The 23963-nt window shown below is 36.8% G+C and overlaps 1 protein-coding gene across 1 annotated transcript in view; it reads left to right on the top strand.

The window, feature by feature from the left end:
* Positions 1 to 20538, top strand: part of PARN (poly(A)-specific ribonuclease) — a 71467-nt gene extending 50929 nt beyond the window's left edge. The window contains exons 22-24 of the mRNA XM_009886587.1: positions 9690 to 9879; positions 16678 to 16871; positions 19602 to 20538. Of these exons, the coding sequence (XP_009884889.1) occupies positions 9690 to 9879; positions 16678 to 16871; positions 19602 to 19654 (437 nt within the window). The 3' untranslated portion in view covers positions 19655 to 20538. The remainder of the gene's footprint in view (positions 1 to 9689; positions 9880 to 16677; positions 16872 to 19601) is intronic.
* Positions 20539 to 23963: the final 3425 nt, after the last annotated feature.

The raw sequence follows: 23963 nt of genomic DNA, 5'->3' as shown, positions 1-23963 counted from the left end.
CATGGATTTTCAGATTGTGTGTGTATCGGTCTCTTCTCGCTGAATTTGGGGAAATGGCAGGTAGCATCTACTGCATTACCCAGATTCTTTGAAAAATTATATTTCATGACTGTCTTCTCACCAGTAAGATAATGTGAAATTCATGTGAGATACATGCTCTGAGCAGGAAGCTTCCTTGATGTAGACCAAGGAAGCCGGAGTTATAGTGCGTCATGTCTAAACCCAGCCGTTACTCTTGGTTTACTTTTTATTCAAATTAAGTGCAGTCTCAAACAGTTTCTCTAGTTTTGTGTGATTTCGCCTCTCTTTCCCCCATCAAATATTGGCTTCTTAAGATCCACAAGGTTTTGATGTTCTAGGAAAGCTTGGTTTAAATTTTGCATCAGTGGCTTGGTATTTCTCCTGTTAATTTTTGGGTGGCTTGAATTCTTGTGCTGCATCAAAATGGCATTTAAGATGAGAAACTAATAGTTGTAATAATTGTATAAGATATAGTCACCTTGTAGATGTGAGCTTTTACATTTTTTTTTCGCACAAGGTGGATTTTTTAAAAGCACACGCTATCTTAAAATGGCATGTAATTTTTCAAAAGATCATAATGATTTGTTATATGTGCCTGTCTGTATGCTCTGTAAGGACTTGAATGAAATGGTTTCACTAGGAAGACCTGAGCAGTTAGTCTGTATGTTTTGCACTCCTCATGGGTAATAAGGGTTATGCAAATGGAAAAGTTAGATTTAGTTTTATTTGGGGTGCCATTTTAGATGGAGACAGTATTAACACACTTATTGGATGCAGTAGTGAAGATGTTAATTCTGGAAATGGGGTTCAGTCATTGCCGTAGCAAACTGTATCTGATGGGTGAACTCATTACCTGGATAGTTCTTTTTGAAGCACCCGACGTGTGGAGCATTAATAGATGCTTCAACTGAAAATGTCTGTATTAATCTTGAACAGTCTTCTGGACAGTGCTGCCGTGAGGATGTCTCCAAGCTCAGTTCACTAGTTCTTGTTCTGAAGTTCTTAGCAAGTGTCAGAAATGTCATCAGATTTTGCAGGAGTGTACTTCCTGCAACTGCTCAGCCTTACCAGACGTGTTTAATTTGTTGGTATTAAAATATAACTAATGGTTTGTGCCAGTCTTAGTCCTTCATGTTTAGATAAAGGGGATGACCCTTGCCCCACTGCAACAGTGAGCTCACACTGCTTTTCTTTTGCTGGTTCTGTGTCCAGAAAAAATAATAAAGGAAAATCCCTTCTGGTTCAGTGAGGTGAACTGGCTCGTCAGCAGGTCAATAAACACCAGAAACACTGTGAAGGAGAGCACGGGATCAAGTGGCTTGGAGCGGGGCCTGAGGAGCAAGGAAGGGGATTCTCTCATTTGGTAACAAGCTGTTAGATGAAATCAGCTCTCTAGCCAGGCCATGGGTTCTGTTTCTTTCCAAAAAGTCTTTCAGATCTGAGCTCTCTGTGCTTTGAGTAGTAAGACTTTGAGACCTTCTGTCTGACTAGAAAGGAAGCGATCTGTACGTTTTACACATTTACTTTGCAGATCAATGGATCTGAACACTTTACTAGTACTCTTGGAAATTAAAATTCTCCAGTGTTGATTTAAAAGCATTTCTGTACTAGTAAATGCAGGCTATGAGATATGGTCAGTTGCTACTTGTGTTGTTCAACAATCTTGACTATAACAAGGAAATGAATTACTGGTTGATATAGTCTAGTCATGGGTTTATAGTGGAACCTGTGGTATAAATCATTGTATAGATAGCTATTTTACAACTTCCAGCATTAGTGATGCAGAATTAAGAGGACTGTATAGACTTGCCTTTGGGCACCTGCAGCCGTATTTTTTTCTCATCAGTTAAAAACCAAACCAAAACAAAAAAACCCCATGCCCTGTAAGTTTGAGGTTTTTTTCTTAATATAATGTTGGAAATCTTCTGTCTACCTTTTAATTTGATTTGGATTTTTTGAAATGGGTTAATACATTTCACAGCTTTTGTTTCAATGACTAGGTATTTGAACAGGGTGCAAAGGTTGAGTATCTTGAATTCTTTCAGTAATTAAAAAATTGCATCTTTAAGAAAGTATAATATATATAACAATATGCATACATCTGCATAGTGTGAAATATCTGGGTGGACTAAACTATCATCTATGTTCTTTGTTGAGAGATTTTTTGAGTTTAAAACATTGTCTAAGGATTCTTCCTCTTTCTCTGCCATGCTTTGTACCTGGCATTTTCTTTCTTTCGTAAAACCATTTTCTTTCAGATCACCTGTTCATTTGCCCATTTTCTCCAAAATGGAGAGTCAAAGACTTATTTTGATTTGCTCTCTGACTAACTTGGCATCCTCCTTTGCAAGGTGAACAGCTGCTTTGTCACCACATTGATCTTGCTCGAGATTCAGAAGTCAAAAGAGATGACAATCTTTGTAAAACAGTCTGTTGTAAAAGTCTGGTTTAGAATCTGTATAGGCACCTTCCAGGATCTTGAGCTACTACAGGAGAGGAAAACAGAGAGATATGGTCAGCAGCATGTACAAATTGGAGTTTCAGTTTTGATACAGCCTGCAGATAGTTGCTATTAACAAATATAATTCAGAGACTATGGATCCTTCAAATTGTTAAATTACTTTTCTCCATCTTACTCTAGTACACAGATTCCTTGGAGCAAGAAGATAGATCTTCACCAACCCTAATTTGTGTTTCTATGCAGTCAGTATGCAACTTGTGAAATTAGATATGGAGTTAACTAACAAAGTTAATATATTTTGTAACTTGGAAAAATGTTGTCCCAGCATAGTGATTTGTCCTTGAACATTTTGTACTCAATTCTGTACCTATGCCTTGAAGCAAAAGTGGTTTTTACAAAGTTAAGATTTTCTTCATGGATGCCAAAGAATAATGTAGTATTTTACCTCAGTGTTGGGTTGGTTTTTTTTGGTAAACAAAAATTTTTAGGTTTCTAAATTTTTAAGCATGTGAAAATGATCAGTCAAGTATTGTTTGTTTTATTTTAGTAAATGCAATGCAGATGGTTTCAAAGAGTTATATTTTCTTAGAGTAGTTTGAACAGGTGGTCTGTGTTGGTAAAATTGATAAAAACTTAAGTTCTCTAATGAAACATTGAGATTTGGCACTTTTTAAATATAGTACCTTCCAGCCTGTTTAATGTTTGGGCAACTGAGGAGGAGCAATGCATATACAGAAGTGTAATAAATTCCCTTGGGAAAGGGGGAGAAACAGGCATGTTAAATAATTGAAAACTTGTTGAACACATACTTTATGATTGAATGCTACAACTGGTACTAAGAGACTTGAGACTTTCTAATAGTTACATTGAGGATGCTTTCCTTATCACTGAATAAAAGACAGAATAAATCATTACAGAATCACAGAATTTTCAGCGTTGGAAGGGACCTCTAGAGATCATCTAGTCCACCTCCCCTGCTAAAGCAGGATTGCCCAGAGCACATTACTCAGGACTGCATCCAGGCGGGTCTTGAAAATCCCCAGAGGAGGAGACTCCACACCCTCCCTGGGCAGCCTGTGCCAGTGCTCTGTCACCCTCACCGTAAAGAAGTTCTTCCATCTGTTGGAACGGAACTTCCTATGTTCCAACTTGTGCCCATTGCCCCTCGTCCTGTCACTGGGAACCACCAAGAAGCGTCTGGCTCCATCCTCCTTCAACCCACCCTTTAGATATTGTAAGCAATAATAAGGTCTCCCCTCAGCCTTCTCTTCTCCAGGCTAAAGAGTCCCAGCGCTCTCAGCCTTTCCTCACAAGGGAGATGCTCCAATCCCTCAGTCATCTTGGTTGCCCTTCGTTGGACTCGCTCCAGCAGCTCCCTGTCCTTCCTGAACTGGGGAGCCCATTCTGCTGATCTCTGAGGCAGTCAACTGTAGTTATATTTCTGGAAGTATGTTGACTAAGTAAATAGTTTTTAACTTCTTCAGGGCTTTTGAATTTTGCTAAGTGATGCTGGGATCCAAAATTACACTGCATTATAGGTTTCAAACAATTAGGCTATGACTTCCACATGGTTAAATGTTTTTTATCAGTAAAAGAAATTGTAAGTGAATTCTAATTATCTGTGACCTCAGACCAAACCAAGACTTTCCCTTCAAGATGCTTCACTGCAGGATGATCATAGAGGGTCTTTCATGAGATCTTGATACCTTGTTTTATTTAATTCTCTACCTTTTTTTTCCCAATAAACTGCAGTGAGGGTTTTTCTTCTCTTTAACCTTCCTTAAGGACAAGGATCTTGAGAAGCACACTGATGAAGTGTCACTTTATTCAGCAATGCTGGGCAAGTCTGCTGTAGTTACCTTGGCATGTGCAAAAGGGTTTCGATGCAGCAGCACAGCTATTATGGAAAATGGAAAACAGGCAGTCAGCCTTTCTGTAGCTGAATTAGCAGTTATTTTTGACTCTCTTCAGTCACAATTGAAATATTTGTTTGACTCTATTAGAAGTAGACCTGTGCAGGATACTTCTGTTGAAAGTGGAGAAAACTATTTTCAGGATAAGGTTTCATCTCGATAAAAGCTTTAGCAAAGGGTATGCTGAGTACACCCAACTCAACAAAATAGCTGCCTTGCTAGTGTGGGTTGATGACCAAGGCTTTAAAGAATCCTGTCTGTCATATGTAGGTGTCTTATCCTGGTAAATTAATGAGGCCTTAGATCAGTTTTGACAGTAAGAGTGTTAGATGGGTTTATTCTCCTAAAACTCCACTGTGCTCTTCATCTGATTGGTGATGAGTTGATGTGAGCATTCCAGATGAAAAGAATTAAAAAAACTACCCACAACCCACCACCAACAAAACAAACCAAAAAAACCTGGAAACCACAAACAAAACCCAACACTTTAAAAACAAGATTTAAAGAAGCATTCAGGTTTTTCCTGTTGAAATCCACATGAATTTTAATCTTTCTGGCCTCCTAACCGTCAAAAGCAACACAGTTTAGCTAACTTTTTTTGTAACCAGACTTGAGAAAATGGTCTAATCCACTACATTCAGTTGGTTTTTTTAAAATTATTCTTTTGTTAGGGCTAAGAGTAACATACTACATAGGGTAGTTATTCCCAGGATTGCTTCTTTCCTGCTAAAGAAACATACTTGTTTTATAGTCTTCTAGATTTTTACATGTCTGTGCAATTTTGAAAATCACTGAACAATGCAATAAAGTTGCCAGCTAATTTAGAACTTCATTCTCCATGTGTAGTGGGAGAGAAGAGAGCACAAAGATTGTGAGATTGAGTCTGTGGTATATTTCTCTGTTTGAATGAGTGCCATTCATAATTAACTCTGGGGTACTACATGGACTTACTCCAAGTGAAGAAACATTAAGAGAGAAAACTAAATACAGTAATTTGTTGATAGGAGTCAGTATAGCCTGCCTCCTTCCTAATCCTAAAGATTGCTCATAGTTTTAAAAACTGTTAATTTAGTCTGGTGGGGGAGGGAAGGCTCTCCTGGTGCTGTCCTTGTTCTTCATAGCGTTCTTTATTTTGGCTTTCAAACCAGACTATTTAAAAAAAAAAAAAATGTTAATAGGGTAATTTTTGTAATATGTTTTGGTTTGCTTGTTTGGGGAGTGCTGGTCCTTTTGGAGGTGGACCAAGGTTTTTTGTAGTACTACATAGACCAGCACACAGTTCCAGCCCCATTGCCACCTCTGCTTCCTTGTTTTAGGCAAGGGACGGCCAAGTGAATGGGAATGAGGTCAGGAACTAACTTATTTACGTGTTCAGGTGGAGCAAAGAGGCTGCGATTGGACCAGGTTTGAAAATAAACAGGTTTTACACTAAAGAAAAATGCATCTGACAAAAAATACCCTGCATGAAGAAAAAGTGGGATAAAGAACCAGAAATGGATAATGGGATGTAGATTGGTTAAGTCGGGGAAAACAGGTGCCTAATGGTAGCAGAGACAAACAATTTAAAAAAAGGAGGCAGGAGTACAGCCTTGCCAGAGAAAATATGAAACAGTGAGTTTAATATTGAAGAACGGTTAGGATTAGGATAGATTGCAAGACTAATATGAACTAAAGACATTCCCAGAAAAGACTGAACTGGGAAAAAGACAAATGGGAGAGGGTAGGATAAGAGCAGAAATCAGCATAAATGGTGGCTAACTAGTGAGAATTCTCTCAAGTTCAAGCATCTTTTTCTGAAAGAAGCCAACAGAGAGCGTGCCCAATGCTTTTTATATTGAGTCAACACTGGCAACTATCAGTAACTTTCATAATCCTAGTGGGAGAGGCTGGAGAACTGCATTTAAAATTTCTGGTCCAACTAATTAGTTGTGTGTTACAGTGTGATGCCTTGCAGCAGAAACTGTCCAGGTATGCTTAAAGGTCTCAAAAGTGTGTATAGGCTAGAACCCCCCCCAAACCAAAATACTAATATTGCATTGCCAATTTTGCTAATATTTAACATAGTACAGGTGAATTATGCTTATGCATCGATCAAGTCTCAGGCCACTTGATCACATGCGGTTTCGTTTGGAGAATTTTGATTTATGACTTCTCTGGGAATATGTTGTCAATACATTTGTTGCGTGGGATCCCAACCCTGATTGAGTGCTCTGTGTAGTGGACAATTTTATTCCATTTAGGTTCATTTAAAAGATACCCTCTGATTTGGGATGTTGTGTCTTTACTTCTGCTTTCTGTTTATAAAATAGGCACATAGCACTGCTGCTTCAGCTCCTGAGCTTTACTTTGAAACACTGGACAATGCCATGATGAAAAAAGTGCACATGCAAACTTCTGATTTTATAAATGGAGCGTGAATCGCCCTAGAAGTCAGTAAATAAGGCTGTGGAACCATACAATGAGTAACGAGAATAAAACAAAATACTGAATTAACTACTCACTAATTGAACACTGTCGATCCGAGTGAGGCAGCAGTCCCACATTTTCAGTAGTACATGATCAGATAAGGCTAACACAGTGTCTATACGGAGGTCCCTTTAAGACTTCACAGGTGAACTTTTACTTTAGTATTTCATAAACTTGAGTGTTTAGTATTGCAGCCTTCATCTGTGCAGTTCTGTTTCTTTATTTTATTTCTATATTGTTGGGTTTTTACCTACACAGTTCACTTAAATATTTGTCTATTTATTAAGAGCCTTAAGACTGTCAGTGGCTGTGTGTCAGGATTTTGCTCTGCATAAGAGCAAGGACTTGGTGAAAGAGTATCTTGTTACACATTCCTCTTGGATCGCTCAGCATCAGTCAGCCTGTTTAACAACTTGCCTGATAACTAGGGAAGATGCCATCCTCTAGAAATGTTTTTCCTAAAATAACGTGCAATTATTATTATTCTACTGTAAGACAGAAACTTAACTTTACGGCTGCAACTAGTGTAATGAAATGCAGCCATGTGGTATTGGTTGCTAGGTCAGGTTTCTCACAGAAAGATTTGTCTTCTTTCTTATTTAAATGAATAAGTAAATAAATCCCCTAAGTTTTCTTTAGTTTGTTAGAATTCACAAAGTATTCTAGCAATGCATTTTTTCTATTGGCGATGCAGAGCGATATAAGTGCATTTGCTTTGTTTGGCAATATGGACAGCATTCATCAAAAAAGCGTCAGAGAAAGCGTATTTTAAACTTTTACAAGGAGTTGCTCTTCAGTTCAAGACCGTGCAAGATTGATTTACCTGTGTGGCTCCGTAGAATTCTCTATATGCTTTTGTTTTAGTTGTTCAATGCATGAAGCAATATATTCTGCATATAATTTTTTATATTAAATATATGTATATGCATATGTGTGTGTATGTGTAATATGAATGGGTTGCTATAAAATACAGGCCTTATTTCAGGACAGCAGAGTTGTCTTTGTTCAAAAATATTGACTCTTAACACAGATTTATTTTAAAAATTATCTTTAGGCTGCGTAAGGATGATTATTTTTTTTCCTTAAATACAGCTTGGGTTTGTCAGGGAATTAAATGGAAGAGCCATAACTTTGGCTCTTAGTTTATAGCAAAACAAATAATGTGAAATGGTTATTGTGTTTTAACAAATCACTATTTATCAGATGATCCATGGTAACTATGTGCTTGATTTTAGCAAGTAAAAACATGCTTGAGTTTAACTAAACAAATTTTACCCTGAGGAATGTCGGCTGGCATGCAGTAAGTCCAGTGAGCATTATTAATTCATTCATGATGCCTGCACCATAACTTCATGGCAATAAATATACTCCTAATTCTTACAAACAGATCCTGTAACTTCACAGTTCAAAACAAATATGAGGGGTGTGAAAGGAGGTATGCATAACATCTCTTTGGTTTGTGCAGCAATCTCATGAGGCTATTAATCATAGTTGCTGGTATCTGTTCTTGGGATTAAAATTAAATATACAAAGCTGCTGCCCAGTTTTATGTACATTTGAGGGACCTTGCAGCAGCAACATCTATATGCTGTGACTGATATTATAGGTAATTCATTTCACAGTAGCATAGCCAATATGCAGAATAGATGATCTGTTTGGAAAGAGAAAAAAAAAAAACCAAATCCACCCATCTGCCTCACCTTTTCTGAATTGTGATGTTGGAGCTTGCTATTTCTAGTGCTTGGGCTAGAGTTAATACAGAATACCAGTATTCAAGATGACAACACTTCAACTAGAATCAGAAAGTTGGGTACACATCTGAGACTTCTACAAAAAGGTTGGAAGTACATGATAAAATTAGGATTTTGTCTCCACTACAATTATGGTATTTTAAAATGCGCAGCCCAAGTATATGAAAAACAATCTGGGTTGGGTTTTTTTCTTATATTTAAACTGTTTTACTGGTTGGTTTACAATACTTTCTTTCAGTGAGTTAGGCTGAAAACAGCAGAGGACACCAGTTGACAGTCAGTTTAATTTGCTGATTCATCTGTTGTAGTGCTGGCTCCCGGCCAGAGCTTGGCTTGCAGACTAAAGGCTGAGAGCTGTGAAGATGCTGGGATTTGAAGGAATGTTGGTAAATTGTTGCTGAGTGAAGGCAGTGAAAGTTTTTTATTTTTGAAGTTAATCTAATTTTGCATTGACAAAAATCATTCTACCTTGAACTTGCAGTCTTTATTAGTTAAATGGAGACCAAACATTAGAAAGATACGAGGATGGAACAGCTGGGTATTAGTTAAGTGCTGTTTCCACGGATATCTTGTGCAACCAAAAATGCAGCTCAAATAAGCTTATGTTTCACAGCAATCAAACAGAGTTTTGGCAAAGGCTTTGCAAATGTCGTCTTTTCCTGGCAGAGTTGCAAAATAAACCTGCTGGGTTAAGTAATGAGACTAAAAGGGAAAAAATCCAGGAAATCTTTTCTTGCCAACAAGCAATCTGGAAGAGGGTTACAACTGAAGAATTGATGGTTTCTAATTTGAAAGAAAAGTCTTAAGTAGATTTAACCCTTTTTGTATGAAGTGTGACTGTGAGAAGAGTTTTGAACATCTAATTCCAACATAACGTGAATTTAGGAGAGTACAGCATTTCCTTTTTTTTTCTTTTCTTTTCTTTTTTTCTGATCACTAACAATGGAACCAGAAGTTGTTTATATGAACAGAACAAATAGCTCACTGCTTTCTGCTTTTCAAAATAAGCTATTTCAGGAGAGGGCATGCTGTCATTTAACAGTGTTTTGTGTGTAACATCACTTTTCTTCCCCATAGCTGTAAACACCAGCAGGTATGCTGAAAGTTATAGGATCCAGACATACGCAGAATATGTTGAGAAAAAACATGAAGAAAAACAGGCAAAGAGAAAATGTACAGAAGATAGTTGGAAGGAGATGGAGAGAAAGCGGTTAAAAACTCAATGCACACCTTACGTTTCCCCAAGTCGATACTACTGTGTTAACAGGTGAGACTTTTCCTGCGTTGCCAATTCTTGTATTTTTATTGCATTTTTATTGCAAGTCTAGCAATTCAGGTAGTTCTTAACCAATAGGTGACTTCTTTTCCTGTACACATTTCTTTGCGTATAAATCCGTAGTGGTACATCAGCTGTCACAAGATCATAGGTAAAGGAGCAGAGGTAATTTGCTCAAAATGGGATTAGACAAACTTTTAAAATACTGGGATGTTGAAGGCAGGACAAATTGCAGCTTCTGGGCTTGATGTAGCAGCACCATTTCTAATAATTGAAGTAAAAGAGTTATTTTCTCTGTTCATTTGACACCTCTGAATGGCTTGTATCATCTAGATACTTAGCTGTTATCTTATACCCTTGTAAAGGCCATCTTGGTTTTTGGATGACTTTCCATGGTGATAATACTGCCACAGAGAAGGCTATAGATTACCATCTTGAGCAGTCCTGATGAAGTTGTCCTTATGCTTCAGAAACAGGAAGGCAGATGATAATACTTGCATGGCTTTAAGTTTTGGAGTAAAACTTGAAAAGGGTTTTATTTAATTATTTAAGGACAAAATTAAGTCAGGAGATGCAGGTTTTGATTCTGGTACAGCATGTTGTTGTGTGTGTTTCTTGTTCTATTTTTACCCTCTCATATTAATGACAGGTTTTGGATATGATGGTAAGAGGAGGCTTCTTTCCAGTCGTCTGTGTAGCTGTGAATGGGAAGGGTCTTTTCATGTTAATATAATTATATAATTAACCTATCAAGTTCTTGCCATTCATCCCCCCCCAGTCAATTCTATAAAAAATAAGTTTCAGTGGAATGCATGAGTTACATGTGAGGTAGTGTTTTGGGGGTGTGTGTGTTGGGTTTTTGTTGGTTTGGTTTGGGGTTTTTTTTTGTTTGTTGGTGTGTTTTTCCTGGTTAGACAGACCAAATGAGATGATCGTAAAACCAACACTGATGTCTCTCTCCTTTATCTTTCTTGGGACTGCTATGATAAGTTCTAGCTCTCATATCTTCCTGTAAATGTTATTTGTCATGTAACAAATATACTAAACTTGTTCTGTTCTCGCTTACATGAGCTTATGATTTGCCTACTTTGCAAAATTAAATGCAGGTGTGTATTTTGGCTAGTTGTCAAATTTTCATGGCTTTTGTCATGGTGGGAATTCTAAATGTGTTATAGACATGTTTGATCCCTAAAACCCACATGGATGAACCTGGTGACAAAATCCGTATCGAATGAAGTTAGTTTAATTGAACTATTGTACTTAGAAGAACTTGGGAGCGCATGCTGTGAAGAGATGAGGAGCCTTAAAGATTGCTCTGACTCTAGTTTACATGTGGCTAAGGTTTAGGTCTATAATTAAGTCTATTAAATAATCTGAAATACTTACCACACTGTGAGTCTACTGCAAAGAAATACTAAGTCCTAGTTTTACTTCTACTCTCTCTCCTCAATGAATGTTGATTTTTTGGTATTTCACAGATTCTAGACAGATGGTAAGAGTGGCAGCTTATGGTTTGAACTATAGACAACTTACTCTTTTAACATACGCTTTGGAAAACAGTACATGTGGAAAGCTGATTTGTTGTTATCTTGCAAAGAAGTTTGAGGACTACTGCAAATGTGTCCTGGAAAATTGTTGAATAAAATTTTCAGTAAATACTTTCCTTAAAATTATGATACACTGCAGTGAATTGTATGCCTAAGCACTTAATCTTCTTGAGAATCTTTAATCTATTTTTTCTAGTGTTGTAAAATTCCAGAAGAAGCAACCTTGGTTTTGGATGATCAACACTTTGATAGCTTTGGATAGCAGCCTTTCTTTTTGGTGATAGAACTTCTTTTGTAATTTGATGTTACATGAATTTCTGTTCTCTTGTTATTCCATTAATAAAGTGTTTTGGTTCTGTCCCAGATTCCCTTTCATGCAGATCTTTTGACATGTTTTTCTTAATTTTGTTTTCATTTGTTACTAGTTAAGATTGTGTTCTCTTGTCAACTAATCTTTTGTAAGTGTTTCCTCTTAAGTGTAATCTGGTTAGGTATAACATGGAACTGCAAACCTTGTGGTGTTTCAGTTCACTCAGGATGAACATTTTACTTTTGTTTCCAGACAAAGATATATAAAAATATTTATTTATAAACAGTAATATTAATATAAAATAGAACATAAATATTTATATGAAGCCATCAGGACAAGTATATGTGTGCCTGTATATGTGTGTATATTTGTCCAGATTAATTTGAATCATGTGTAGTTGAGCACTCAATACTGTGATGTGTCTAGCAGCTGATCTCTTATAATAGCTTCATGTTACTACATCCTTTATTTATTTATTATTTAATAAGCTTACTGCATCAGTTTTTGCCAGGGAGCACAGCTGCAGAGTAGCTGTTCCTCTCCATGATGACAATATATCCTGGCTACTTTTTCATTCAGTAATGAAGTTGGGTATTTCATGTAAGGAGCTTTTGTCTTAAATTGACAGATTGATAAGTATGCAACAAAGATTCTTTAATTCCTGTCTTACTAAAAAACTTACAGTCCTATATTATAGAGGAACTACTCTTCAGAAAAGGTAGTGTAATAGTATTAAGAGCAGTCATAAGGTAAAATAACTTATAATTAAAATATACCACTTGCATATAACTTATTACTACTGTTAGATATCAAAATTGATTTTAATAGCAATATGCCTAGTTATTAATGTCAGATGGAAAAGTAGAGGCGAAACTGATGCATTTGACAAAATTTAAAGTAGTTAATAAGATCCCCTTCTCTAAAGCCATTCACTATTCAGAATACACTTTTGAAAGGGATGGGTCATGGCCTGTTGTGTATTATACAGTACTGGCTAGGTTGTGCTTAGCAAATAACTGCCTGCCAGCTCTGCCGTGACTGTTAAATGCATGGATTTAAGATCTTCTCCTTAGCAAAATAGTGTTAAATCATAGCATGAAAAATCAAATAGGGTACGTTCTGTGTAAAACTAGATATCCTGCTCTACTTGTAGTTACTTAATCTAATTTTCCTGAATCATCTGGGAATGAGTAAAATAAAATAAGACCAGTGGCAAAACACGTGCACTAGTATGAAATACAGGGAGGCGATGTGTTATTTTGCCTTACAAGTTATCTAGGTAAAACCAGGAGTGCTTCATCTTCAGTCAAGTCAGGGTACTGTTTGTAGCACCACTTCCTTGAATGTCTTTATGTTGCTGAAGACAGTCTGTCACATTTTTTAAATGTTCATGTATTTCTGCTGATGATTTCTTTGCTTTTCACAGAAATGGTTGTTTATCTGGCTTATTACTAAAAGGATAAGAATGGGGAAAAGCTGAGTCATTGAAGATATAGATAATAAATATTACAAGCAAATTATTATAGTATTCCAGTATTCTAATGTTATTTCAGGAGATTTCCCCTGCTCCTAAGCTAAAATGACTGACTTTTATGATGGGTCAGTAACTACCACCCCCACTGCTCCTCAGTGTTGTTCAAAGTGGCAAGAAAACACAGGGTTTATGTTTTCATTTAAATGAAATTTATTTGAAGTTGGAGGCTTGTATGTATCCAGGCCCATTCAAGATGCTCTGTTGTGATGCAATTAAGTGGTCCTTGGAAAAGCATGTCGTACTTTTAAAAAACAGAATATGTTTAATGCTACATCATCATAATTGTTTTCCCACCTTTTGCCCCCTCCACTTGCTGATTCTTTCAAAATAATTACCATAGTGCTAGTTGAATCGCTGCTATTTAGTAGCTGATATGACATTACAAAGTTCAGGGGCAGTTTAATCAGGTGGAGTCTGTGCTCTTTTTGCCAGTAGAGTGAGATATAAGTCCTCCACATCCTGTTGATTCATCTAGTACTAATGTTGCTAGTCACACTGCTGGAATTTAACAAAAATACTGTATTCTTTTTTGATCAGGATTGTACTTAATGGAAATAGGAATTGAGTATAAAATCTAGATTTTCTGCTTCTACCAACTTCCTCTAGTGGCATTCATTCTTTTTTTTGCCTGTGGGCTGGCATTAAAATAGGTGAACAGAAGGGAGAGGTTGAGGAAGGACTAGTGAAAACTACCATCAACTGAAGATGTCTGGAACCCCACCTGCCATCATCATGGACTGATGTGAAAGCTGTATTGTGTTCATACGTTGCCAACTGGCAATGTATGATAGGCTTTTCTTGTGGTTTTGGTTTTTGTTGTGTTGTGTGTGTGTCCCCTCCAAAAAAACCACCCCAACTTGGCTAGCAATTTTATTTTAAAAGTGAGAACAATCTTCATTTCAATATACAAAAGAAATTTCAGAACCTTCTTAAATATGTTCTTTAAAAAACAAAACAAAACAACAAAATCAACCTAAAATTCTTGCCTGGATAACTGCTGTACGCATATGTTCTCAAACCTAAGTGCTACGTTTGTTAATGGATGATGTAAGTCTCTGTCTCTAAATGGCTCAGATATCCAAACAGTTGAGCATCCTAAATAAGGATATCTGAATTGGATAATTACTGATAGCTATTAGTTTGTTCAGTTCTTCCACTTTGTTTAGTTGTTTCTCAACAGAGTAAGGAAATTGAGACAGAAATATGGACATATTCCCAGATAGCTGGTATAATTAGAAAACTAACTTTTCTCTGAGTGATGCTCTAACTTGTATATACAACCATACTGATTTGCTACTATTGCTAAGTGAATAAATAATGTTGCTGTAGTCCTTGAATCTTATTTTAGGTCAAAGAAAAATAAGACACATAAAAATAAACCCTTAGCCATGTAGAATCCATGCAATCAATTAATAAATGTAAAACAAAAATAATATTTTGCGATAAAGCAAGAAGTGAACAGCTCTTGATTATAAAATACCTACATTTTGGATTTTGTGCTGCTTGTTTGTTGGTGGGGTTTTTTCCCCTTAAAGTATCTGCAGGAAGAACATAAGGCCTAAAATTAATCTTTATTTGTACTTTGGTACACAGCTGAATGTGCACTGAAGGTCAAGAACTTGTTTCTCTTTATGTGCAATAACATCTCAAGAGTCTAAGGTGAAAAAAAATAAATTCAGCCGTAAGACCTTTCAAAATGGGAACTTCTTCCTACATTGAGTGAAAGTTCCCTTCGAAGACCCAAGTGCTCATAATATGTCTAAGAAATCCTGGGATCATAATTTATGGCTCATGAGTTTTCCTTCCTTAGGTGTTTTTTAGAATATCTTTCCCAAAAGTAGAATTGTTGCAAACTTTTCTAAACAACATTTAAAAAAAATTATAGTAGGTTTTTGTTTTCTAAATGCTGTTTCTTCACTAGACTTTTTTTCTTTGCAAACGTAGTTTTTGCATGTTTCACAATATTGAAGTATGTGTGTAGGATAAACAGTTCTGTCCAGCGTTTTGGCTTATATCTTTTTATTGATGGTAGTTGTGGTGTGACTCGAAATGATGATTTGTAAGAAGTCATGCAAGAAGGCCTTCTGTGTGTGAATGTTTGGAGGAAAAGCCAGCTATTCATCAAAGTAAATGGTGTTTGTGCTCCTAAAGTGGAAGTAAGAGCATGAGGCGTAATCATATGTTTCATGTTTGTTTATTGCCTTTGGACATCCCAGAGTCTGTTTTAAATTGCAAAATGTTCAGCTGAAGAAATTCCATTTCAAAGCCAGAACTATACAGCCAAATTTAACAGTCCTTTAGCTGAAACCCTGTTGAAACACCATAATTCCCTGCTATTATTGATTAGGAAGAAAAAATAAAATAGCTTGTAAAGTTTTGTTTTATCACTCGGTATTAATTTTTATTTAAATAAAAGACTAAAACGTGGCTTAGATGCATACAGATATTTTGTGTAGTCCTTAATGAAAAACTAAAGGTTTTAAATTCTAAAACTACCTTTTTTTCTTAATTGATTGCTCTAAAAGAGCATTAAAATAGATATCTAAGTAGCTGATATTCATATATCTAGAAGTTTGTAATGGGAAACTATTTTTTTGTAATTAGCCCCTTTGTTATTGCATTCTTTCTTATGCTAATTTGGTTTTAATATTGTCATTTGTCTTTCAAGGAAACTTAACAATAGCATTCCAGTTGAATGAAAATGTATGTAGCATTATTTCAATGTATGCTGAATGAAGTGGATCTCTAAGGTCATCTTCATACTGTATTATTCAGGGTTCATTCAAATACTACCTATGAAACGAGTGTGCATTTTTTGTGCTTTTTATTTTACCAGCCCGTTGGATGGTAGGACTCTTCACTTTAAGGCCCAATTTAAAGTTTATGATATGGAGCTTGATAGTTTTTCTCTACCTTTATATAACAGAAATGCTTTTAAAACTGCATATAGTTCCAGGAGGGAAGATGAAGTGAGCATGTAGAATCCTTTAATATTGAGACGTGTGCTTGAGGTTTAACAGTTGTATATAACTTAGTGTCTATTGAAAATGCTTTGCAAGAGCTTTCATAACTAGGAGAATAAAAATTAAAATTAAGCAGGGATAGAGAACAGCTTTAATTAAATTTGAGTTGAGTGATCTCATTCAAATAGCAGCTAAGCCTGAGACATTTATAGTACAAAGAATGAACACCTTCATCTATGTAAGATTGGATTAGATAGCCAACTTACGGAAATTTTATAGTTAAGTCAGATCTTCCAAATAATGTAATTTCATGGTACACCACTTACTATAGTTTATTCTACTACCTTTATAAGCATTTAATTGATGTACAACAGCTAGTACCTATATAATAGTTATTCTTGACTTGTACATAATCATATTTCTTCTACGTTTCAGTTTTACAGGTACCAGTACAGTGGGAAAAAGAAGCATGAGTCCTATTCAGGAAGAAACTGGTTCTGATGATATGGAAGAGGGAGAAGGCCAAGATTCAACATATGATCAGACAGACTGCTGTGCAGAGTCCCTTCCAGATGGTAAGAAGAGAGCCAAAAAGTTCAAAAAGATCAAGACAGAACAAGTTCCAGCAGGTAAGAGCAATGTTAGTGTGTGTGGTTTTCTGTTCTGTTTGGGACTACCCTGGGCCTGAACAAAACTGAAGTTGTTTTCTTGAATGTCTTAACTTTTCTGGACTTCTATGAATGTAATGCAATAAATCACTGTTATAAGCTATTTTGCAATAGGTTATTTAAACTGAAGACTGCATCATACAAAAATTGTAAAAAACAAAAAAACCCCAGAAAATGCCAAACTCAAAAAACCCACCACAAACAAGCAAAACCCCACCTGAAACCAACCAAAGGAAGCAGGATGTAGTTGGTATCTTACTTGCTTACTTTCTTCCTTAAAATAAAGCTCTCTGAATATTTTTAGCTATTCTTAATCTCCTCTTTTTTTTAATGCAGCCTTCTAGTCAAGGTTACCCAATATGTTTTGCATATCGTAAGCAAAATTGAAGGAATTCTGGAAGTAGGATTCTAGAGTATGTTTCCCTGTTAATCCGACATTTTACAACAAAATGTTGGGTTAGCTTAATGTGAAAGTTTTCCCTTAAGCTTGATTGGATGGACCCATGGCGTGCATAATTGAATGCACATAGCTTGACCTGCCAGATGTGGGTCATTAGACAACCTCTCTTGCTTGCAAAAGAGTCCAGTTTTAATAAACCTACCTGCTGCCCTAAAAGCTAATATATGTGCCCTTTTATTTATCGCTTTAAGACTATATATCTTGACAATACTGTACTAACATCCCTTGTTTACAGTTATTTGTGAGATAAGATATTTCTGAAAGTTGAAAAAACAATGGGATTTCTCAAGCTGGTCAGAATATTATTTACCTCTACAATTAAGCCAAAACTTTGACAGTCTACTTGCCTGTCCCTCACATCTCCTCTGGCATACCTCTTGCCACAGGGCTGGTTTAGGCTGAGTGCAGTTTGTACCAGTCAGACTGCTGTTTTATATTCCTTGGTGTAAATAACCAGGCCGCAACTCTACTGAAACCCTTTCCTCTCCAGAACATTTCCTGAGAATGTGTTGACTTTCTGAGACACCTCAATGAAGGAGTAAGTTGCCAGACAAGTGCTGATCTACTGGGTTCTTCAACTAATGCAGGCCCTGTAGCTTTCTGGGTGCTTTGCATTGATGAATCACTTAGCTGTGGGTTTTTTTTCTGGTAACACTTGGCAAGATGGTGATGGAAAGTGAGTGTGTCTAAAATCCCTTCCAAACATTTTGGATGGGTGGATCATAGTCACCCTTAACAGTTCTTGCAGTCTGCCACATGCTCTGAGTAAGCCTTTGCTTATTTGAAAGGCTTACTGGACTGTAAGCAGCTCATTCCCATTTCATAGACTGCTACTTGTTGAAGCTTGAGGAATCTCACTCTCAGGAGATGTGGATTTTGAAAAGTAGAAGAACTAGTATTTTTTTTTTGTTGCAAAAGTATCAAATTGTGGATTTGCCCAAAAGATACAATTTATTGTCTTCTGTATTTTATAAATTTTCTTTTTTTTTTTATTCTGGTTTAGAACTCACAATGTAATGCTTGAAAAATCAGTAGTGTTTTTAATACAAATTATAAACCCAAATAATCTTTTTGTTTCTTCTAAAAACTGTTTTGATATATACGTTAGTATCTGCAATGTTCTGTGTGGTGTTTGTAACTTTATTGTTCTTTGAAGAATTTTCACATACAGTTGATGTAAAGAGGTGTTTGCAGACTTTATACCTACATATTTTTAGCCAAAGTACCTTGAACTGTATGTCTTACTAAACAGAGGCAGGTGTTAATCAGATGACTATGTTTCACCTAATATTTTTGCTATGTTGTGTGAGTTATTGCTGCCTGTACCAAAAAAAAAAAAAGTAATTAAATAACCTTAGGTCACATGAATTTAAACCTCGAAGGATTTAATTTTTATTGATCTATTTGTTGTTGATTCTATTTCAACTCTTGTTAGTAATTTCTTGCAGAAATTGAGTAGACTATATTAAAAAATTAAGTCATATCTTAATTATTGGTCATCTGGAGCACTGCCTGTATTGAACAATATTGAAATATTAAGTTAAAACTTCATTTTGATATCTACTCTAGCCACTTCTGTCCAGAAAGTGGTTTTGTATACCAAGCATCCTTTCTCCTGATTTGGCAGAGTAAAATCTTTATTAGCTAATTCAACAGCTGTGCTTGGAAATCACTTTCTTCTTGTAGTTCTATAGGGGAGTTGGACCACGCAAGCGTATGCAGAAGGACAAGACTGTCTACTGTAATTCCAAGTATAAAATTCATGCTCTGTATTTGGCATTATGGAAATATACATTATTGGTATTAGTGTGATTCCTCTTTCTTCTCCTATTAATTTGGGCTGGAAATATTCTTCACTGTATTAACTGCCTTATACAAGAATAACTGGAAGTACACTTGGAAAGATAGTATTTAACTTTATCATTCCAGTTATTGCAAAAACAAAATTACTTGGATTAAAAATATTCATTAATTGCAAAATATAATATTTACCATTTGGTTAAGAAACATTAACCTTTTTTTTTTTCCCTTCTTTTCAGTGCCTTCACATAAAGTCTCTTGATTTCCCTTTGTAAATATTGACTTGCGAGTACTGTATCTACAGCCTCGCTCTTGGGGAGAAAATATGTCTTTGTACGCTCTGAAAGAATCAAAATAGTCTTAATTTTTATTCCTTTCAGTGTTTGTAGATTGAAATCTTTAATATATTGTTCCATGACTCTGTCTTTTAGGAAGTCTTACAAGTAGTTCCACTGGAATTTTTGAAGTTCCTGAAACATGGTAGGAAACAACTGCCTTAACAAGTGGAATTGATTGAAAGCAATTGCAAGAATACACCTCTTGGAAGCCATACTTTATTTAAATAAAGTGGTGTTAACAGAGCAGTATGTGTCCGGAAAATCAGTTTAATTATTTTAAACTGTTTATTGAACAATCACTGTCAATTTTACTTGTGTGTATATTAACCAGTGTATGATTCGTTGTTGATCATGTGAAATCCTTGCTGTCGTAAATGATGTTAGATTTAAGAAGCAAGACTAAATGTACTTTTGTCACCTACTTTGGCATGCTGGCTATGAAATGTACAAAAAGAACTGGCACTCTATGATTTCGTGCTAGGCTGTTTCCTGTGCTTGAGGGGAGTTACCACAAATCTCCTAATCTTTAGCTATTTTTTCAGGCAATATCAGTATGCTGTCAGCATTCTTGAAACAGGTGGAACTGCAGTTTCACATACTGCTTTCTACTAGTTACTTTATCTGGAAATCTTTTTTAGTTTTCCATTCTCTACCCCCACCCCCTATGCAGCCAGTATTCATCTAAATACCAACTTTACACATACCTTTCAAAAACCTGTAACTTGTAAGTTTCTCAAACATTAATTTCCTGGTGGGAGGTAGTTTTTCTTTGTTTTCACATCTATTGCTGTTTTCACTCAAGTCTTGATCTTTTTCTTTGCTCCTCTTTCCCCAGCTTGTGGGGTTTCTGTAAAAATGTTTTTGGTACCTGTGACAAACCTGCTAACTGCACCAGCCCTTTATTTGTTTAAAAAAGGATCTGCATTAGTAGATTTCAGAAAATGTTTGATATTTAACATTTTTGTATCATGGAAGTAAAATCAAAAGATGTATTTCCATAAAATGAAAATTAAAGACATTTTCTTAGGAACTGGTTTGTTTTTATTTATTAGCTTCTGAAATGTTTTCAGTGAACATAATATAACATTTTTTTTCTCAGCCTGTGATTAGCAGACCCTTTTGGTCCATGGACTACTTTCAAGATACTTGTTAAATGTAACGAAGAAAAGCAGGTCTATTGTCATAAGCTTTAAATAGCTATGCATTTCACTTGGGGGGGAGCGGGGAGGAAATGCCACAAATCAGCGAGTTCAAAACCACTGCAGTGGAAAAGTGGAATATTAAGAAGACTTCATCAGATTGTATTTGCATTAGAGTGGGAACCACTGTCATGTAAACAACGCAATAACCTGTTTGAAGGTATGCCAAAATTTTATGAGTTTTTAAATGATTGTGAGAGCTATCTTGAACTTGCATTGTAAAGGGGGAAAGAATTTAGAGATCTTAAACGTGAAATGTTTTATTTCTAACCTTGGATTACTACCAGAATTAGTATAATTAAGTTGTTTTTTTCTTAATAGCAGCCAGATCATCATATTCTCACTCTAAAATGTGGGAAAGACAGTGTTATTAGTGATGCAAGGGGCAATTAGGAACAGAACTCTTCTGCTTTCAAGGATCCAGAGACTTTTCTTCTCTGAGACTCATGACCTTAGGAGTAAATACTTAAACGCTTTTACCTTGAGTATCCACACCTACAAATAAACTGCAAATTCAGTTCTCAGAATATATGCAACACTTGTATAAAGTTGTATAAAAAGTAAAGTTGTATAAAATGTTCATCTCTTTTGGAGATGATTCCGGTAATTCATATGATGTTCTATCCAAATGTTGGGGGGGTGTTGTTAACTGTGTATCCTGAAGAACTGACATGTCATGGTTTGGGAGGGAGCTTAGAGTCATGATGTCAAAAGGATACAAAAGCGTTTAAAGGGATTGTCACAGGTTGAGGCATGGAAGAGCTCAAGAGCTATCGAGGCCAGTGCTGCTGAAGAGAATCCACACCAAGTCTTTACCTTGAAGCCATCAGGATCTGTATGATACTGACTTCACTCTCAAGCAGCAACACTTACATACCTGCAGGGAAAATCTAAGTCTTAATTGCATTACAATACGATCCCTTAAAAACTTGTTTCTTCAGAGTAGGCCATGTATATCCTTCTCTGAACTACAAAGGTTAATAGATATTCCCCCTATTTCTACCCTCCTACCCTCTCAAATGGTCATTTTGAGGAGCAGGATGTTATTTATCTCTACCTGTAATTGATACCTTTTCTGAAAATAGTGTTCTTCATTTTCTAGTCCTGTGTTTGATTTTGCTAGTTAACACCTAGGTAAGCTAATAAAATGTGAGTGGATGTGGGGCTATAATGTTTTTGTACTAAGTTTGGGTGGAGAACTGTCAGGAGTGGGTGGTGTCCTAAGAAAGGACTGTCCCCATTGATACCACACAAAAACTCATTATTGTGGAGGACTTGGTACCTTCCCTTCATTTTAAATGAATCATTAATTCTAGAAGGGAAAGAATGTAGCTTCTTAATTTAGATCCACATTTGTTTCCTAATGTATGTTTAAAATATGTGCATCTATTTTATATCTTTAAGGCATTTGTTTCTGAGAAACAAAGCTGTCATTGCTAGTCCGTGGGTTCGATGTGGGGTGTGGGTGTGCTGCTGGGGGAGCCGTGGCCCTGGCCACCTCGGCACGGGGCTGCCCAGGGGCTAGGGCTTGGCCCAGGAAAAAGTCAGATGCATCTGTGTAGTACTTTGATTTAATTACACCCCCCCACACACACACACACATCTTCATTCCCTTTTTCTCCCCGTTGTGGGGAGGACACCCAGGGATCTGTTCAATTTTACAGCCATTGTTTTGCTTTCTAGTTGGAGGAGCAGCGATGACTGTGCCTGGTTCAGCGTCCGGCACGACTGTGCCGGGGCGGGAGGACCCTCTCCTGTCGGGGCCGGGCTGAGGAGGAGCCGGGGCCGGTGAGCCCAGTGGGGCCAGGGGCTGCAGCCGCCGTGAGGGTTATTTCTGCCTCTAGCTGTGTAAACCAGACAGCTCTACCTCGCTGTTTGTAGTACTGGAGTGAAAGATTTTCTTCAACAAATGGCCAGGGCTTGACTGTAGCTGGGTGTTCTGTGGAAGGTTGTCCTTGCCTGTGGTGAGGTGAGCAGCGGCCTGTGGGGTGGGGAGTTGGGAGCTGAGCGAGGGTCAGGCTGGTGGGGATCCTAAGGAGGATGTTTGAAGCGGCAAACAACAATACAGAGAAGTGCTGGATGTAGGGGTTGAAGAAAATGAGGGGTTTCCTTGAGAAAATGAGGGAATTCTGTGAGTAACATTGAGAAGAAAAGATGAAGACTCAGGAATGTAGACCTGAATACGAGACGCTCTGAAGAAATGGCGTGGGGAAACATGGGAAGCCTATCTCAGCAGGCAAATGAGGTAGGTGGGCTGAAACCCTGCCCCTTCAGAGGAATAAGAATGTGTTTATTTAGCTGAAACTTAAACTTGATGATGATGGTTTATTAATGGTGATTGAGTGCTTCGTTGTTTGCATCAGAAAGCGAGTTAGAACTGTATTTAAAGTAAAAATTTTCAAATCCATCTCAAGCATTTATGGGTGAGAAGCATTGACCTGTGTCAGAATGCACAGGATTGACAGCATGGGGTATAGGAAGTTGCTGGTAAACAAGAAATATGGAGAAAAAGGTAATTGTGTAGAGTAAAAGTGAAGAGCGTGAGTGTCCCTGTAGCATGGGTTTGAACAGGGACAGGTAAGAGAGAATGAAGTATCCCATGTAAACTTAAGATTGCTGGCAGTGCAATAACCTGTTCTTGGTCTCAGTTTTGAGCTTATGGTTTGGAGTAAAAAGCTTAAGGCTTCAAATGATTTAGATGGAGGACTAAATTTAACTATCCATCCAGTGGAGAAACCAAGAAAGAGGTAAAAAGCTAAAACTTCCAGTGATTTGGGGAAAAAAATAAATGTTCTAACTCTTTCTTTCAACCTTTGAGTTCTGTCATGTCATGAGTTCTGCCCGTAAAAAATGTCTAGTACTCTGAATGTTTTGTATCTTTAAATCACATTAAACATAATGCAGACAAAAATGCCCTCTGCAATTGAGCTTCGGAGCATATGCAAGAAGACTCCGGTAATCAAAAGTTATTGGCTTCTGAAGTCTTTACACTTGGCAGCTGACCAGATGCCGACATTGAAGAAGATTCCTCAAGTTACTCCACAGTACATTTAGTAAACGAATAAACACTTGTCTGTGTTGTAGTGTTGTACCTTTAAACTTATGCTAACTTAACATTACCTGTGTGCTTTACAAAAATACTGCCACACTTCCATTGGATGAGGAGCAATAGATGGAGAGTAAGGCTGGGATTTATAGGGTCCTTGTACTCGTAATTAAGATGGTTTTTGCTTTAATAGATATGCATGAAGCACCT

The sequence above is a fragment of the Charadrius vociferus genome, unplaced genomic scaffold (genome assembly GCF_000708025.1).
Source record: "Charadrius vociferus isolate BGI_N301 unplaced genomic scaffold, ASM70802v2 scaffold46, whole genome shotgun sequence".
Classification (NCBI taxonomy): Eukaryota; Metazoa; Chordata; class Aves; order Charadriiformes; family Charadriidae; genus Charadrius; species Charadrius vociferus.
The sequence above is the reverse complement of the archived record's forward strand: the minus strand, read 5'-3'. Positions and strand labels throughout refer to the sequence as shown.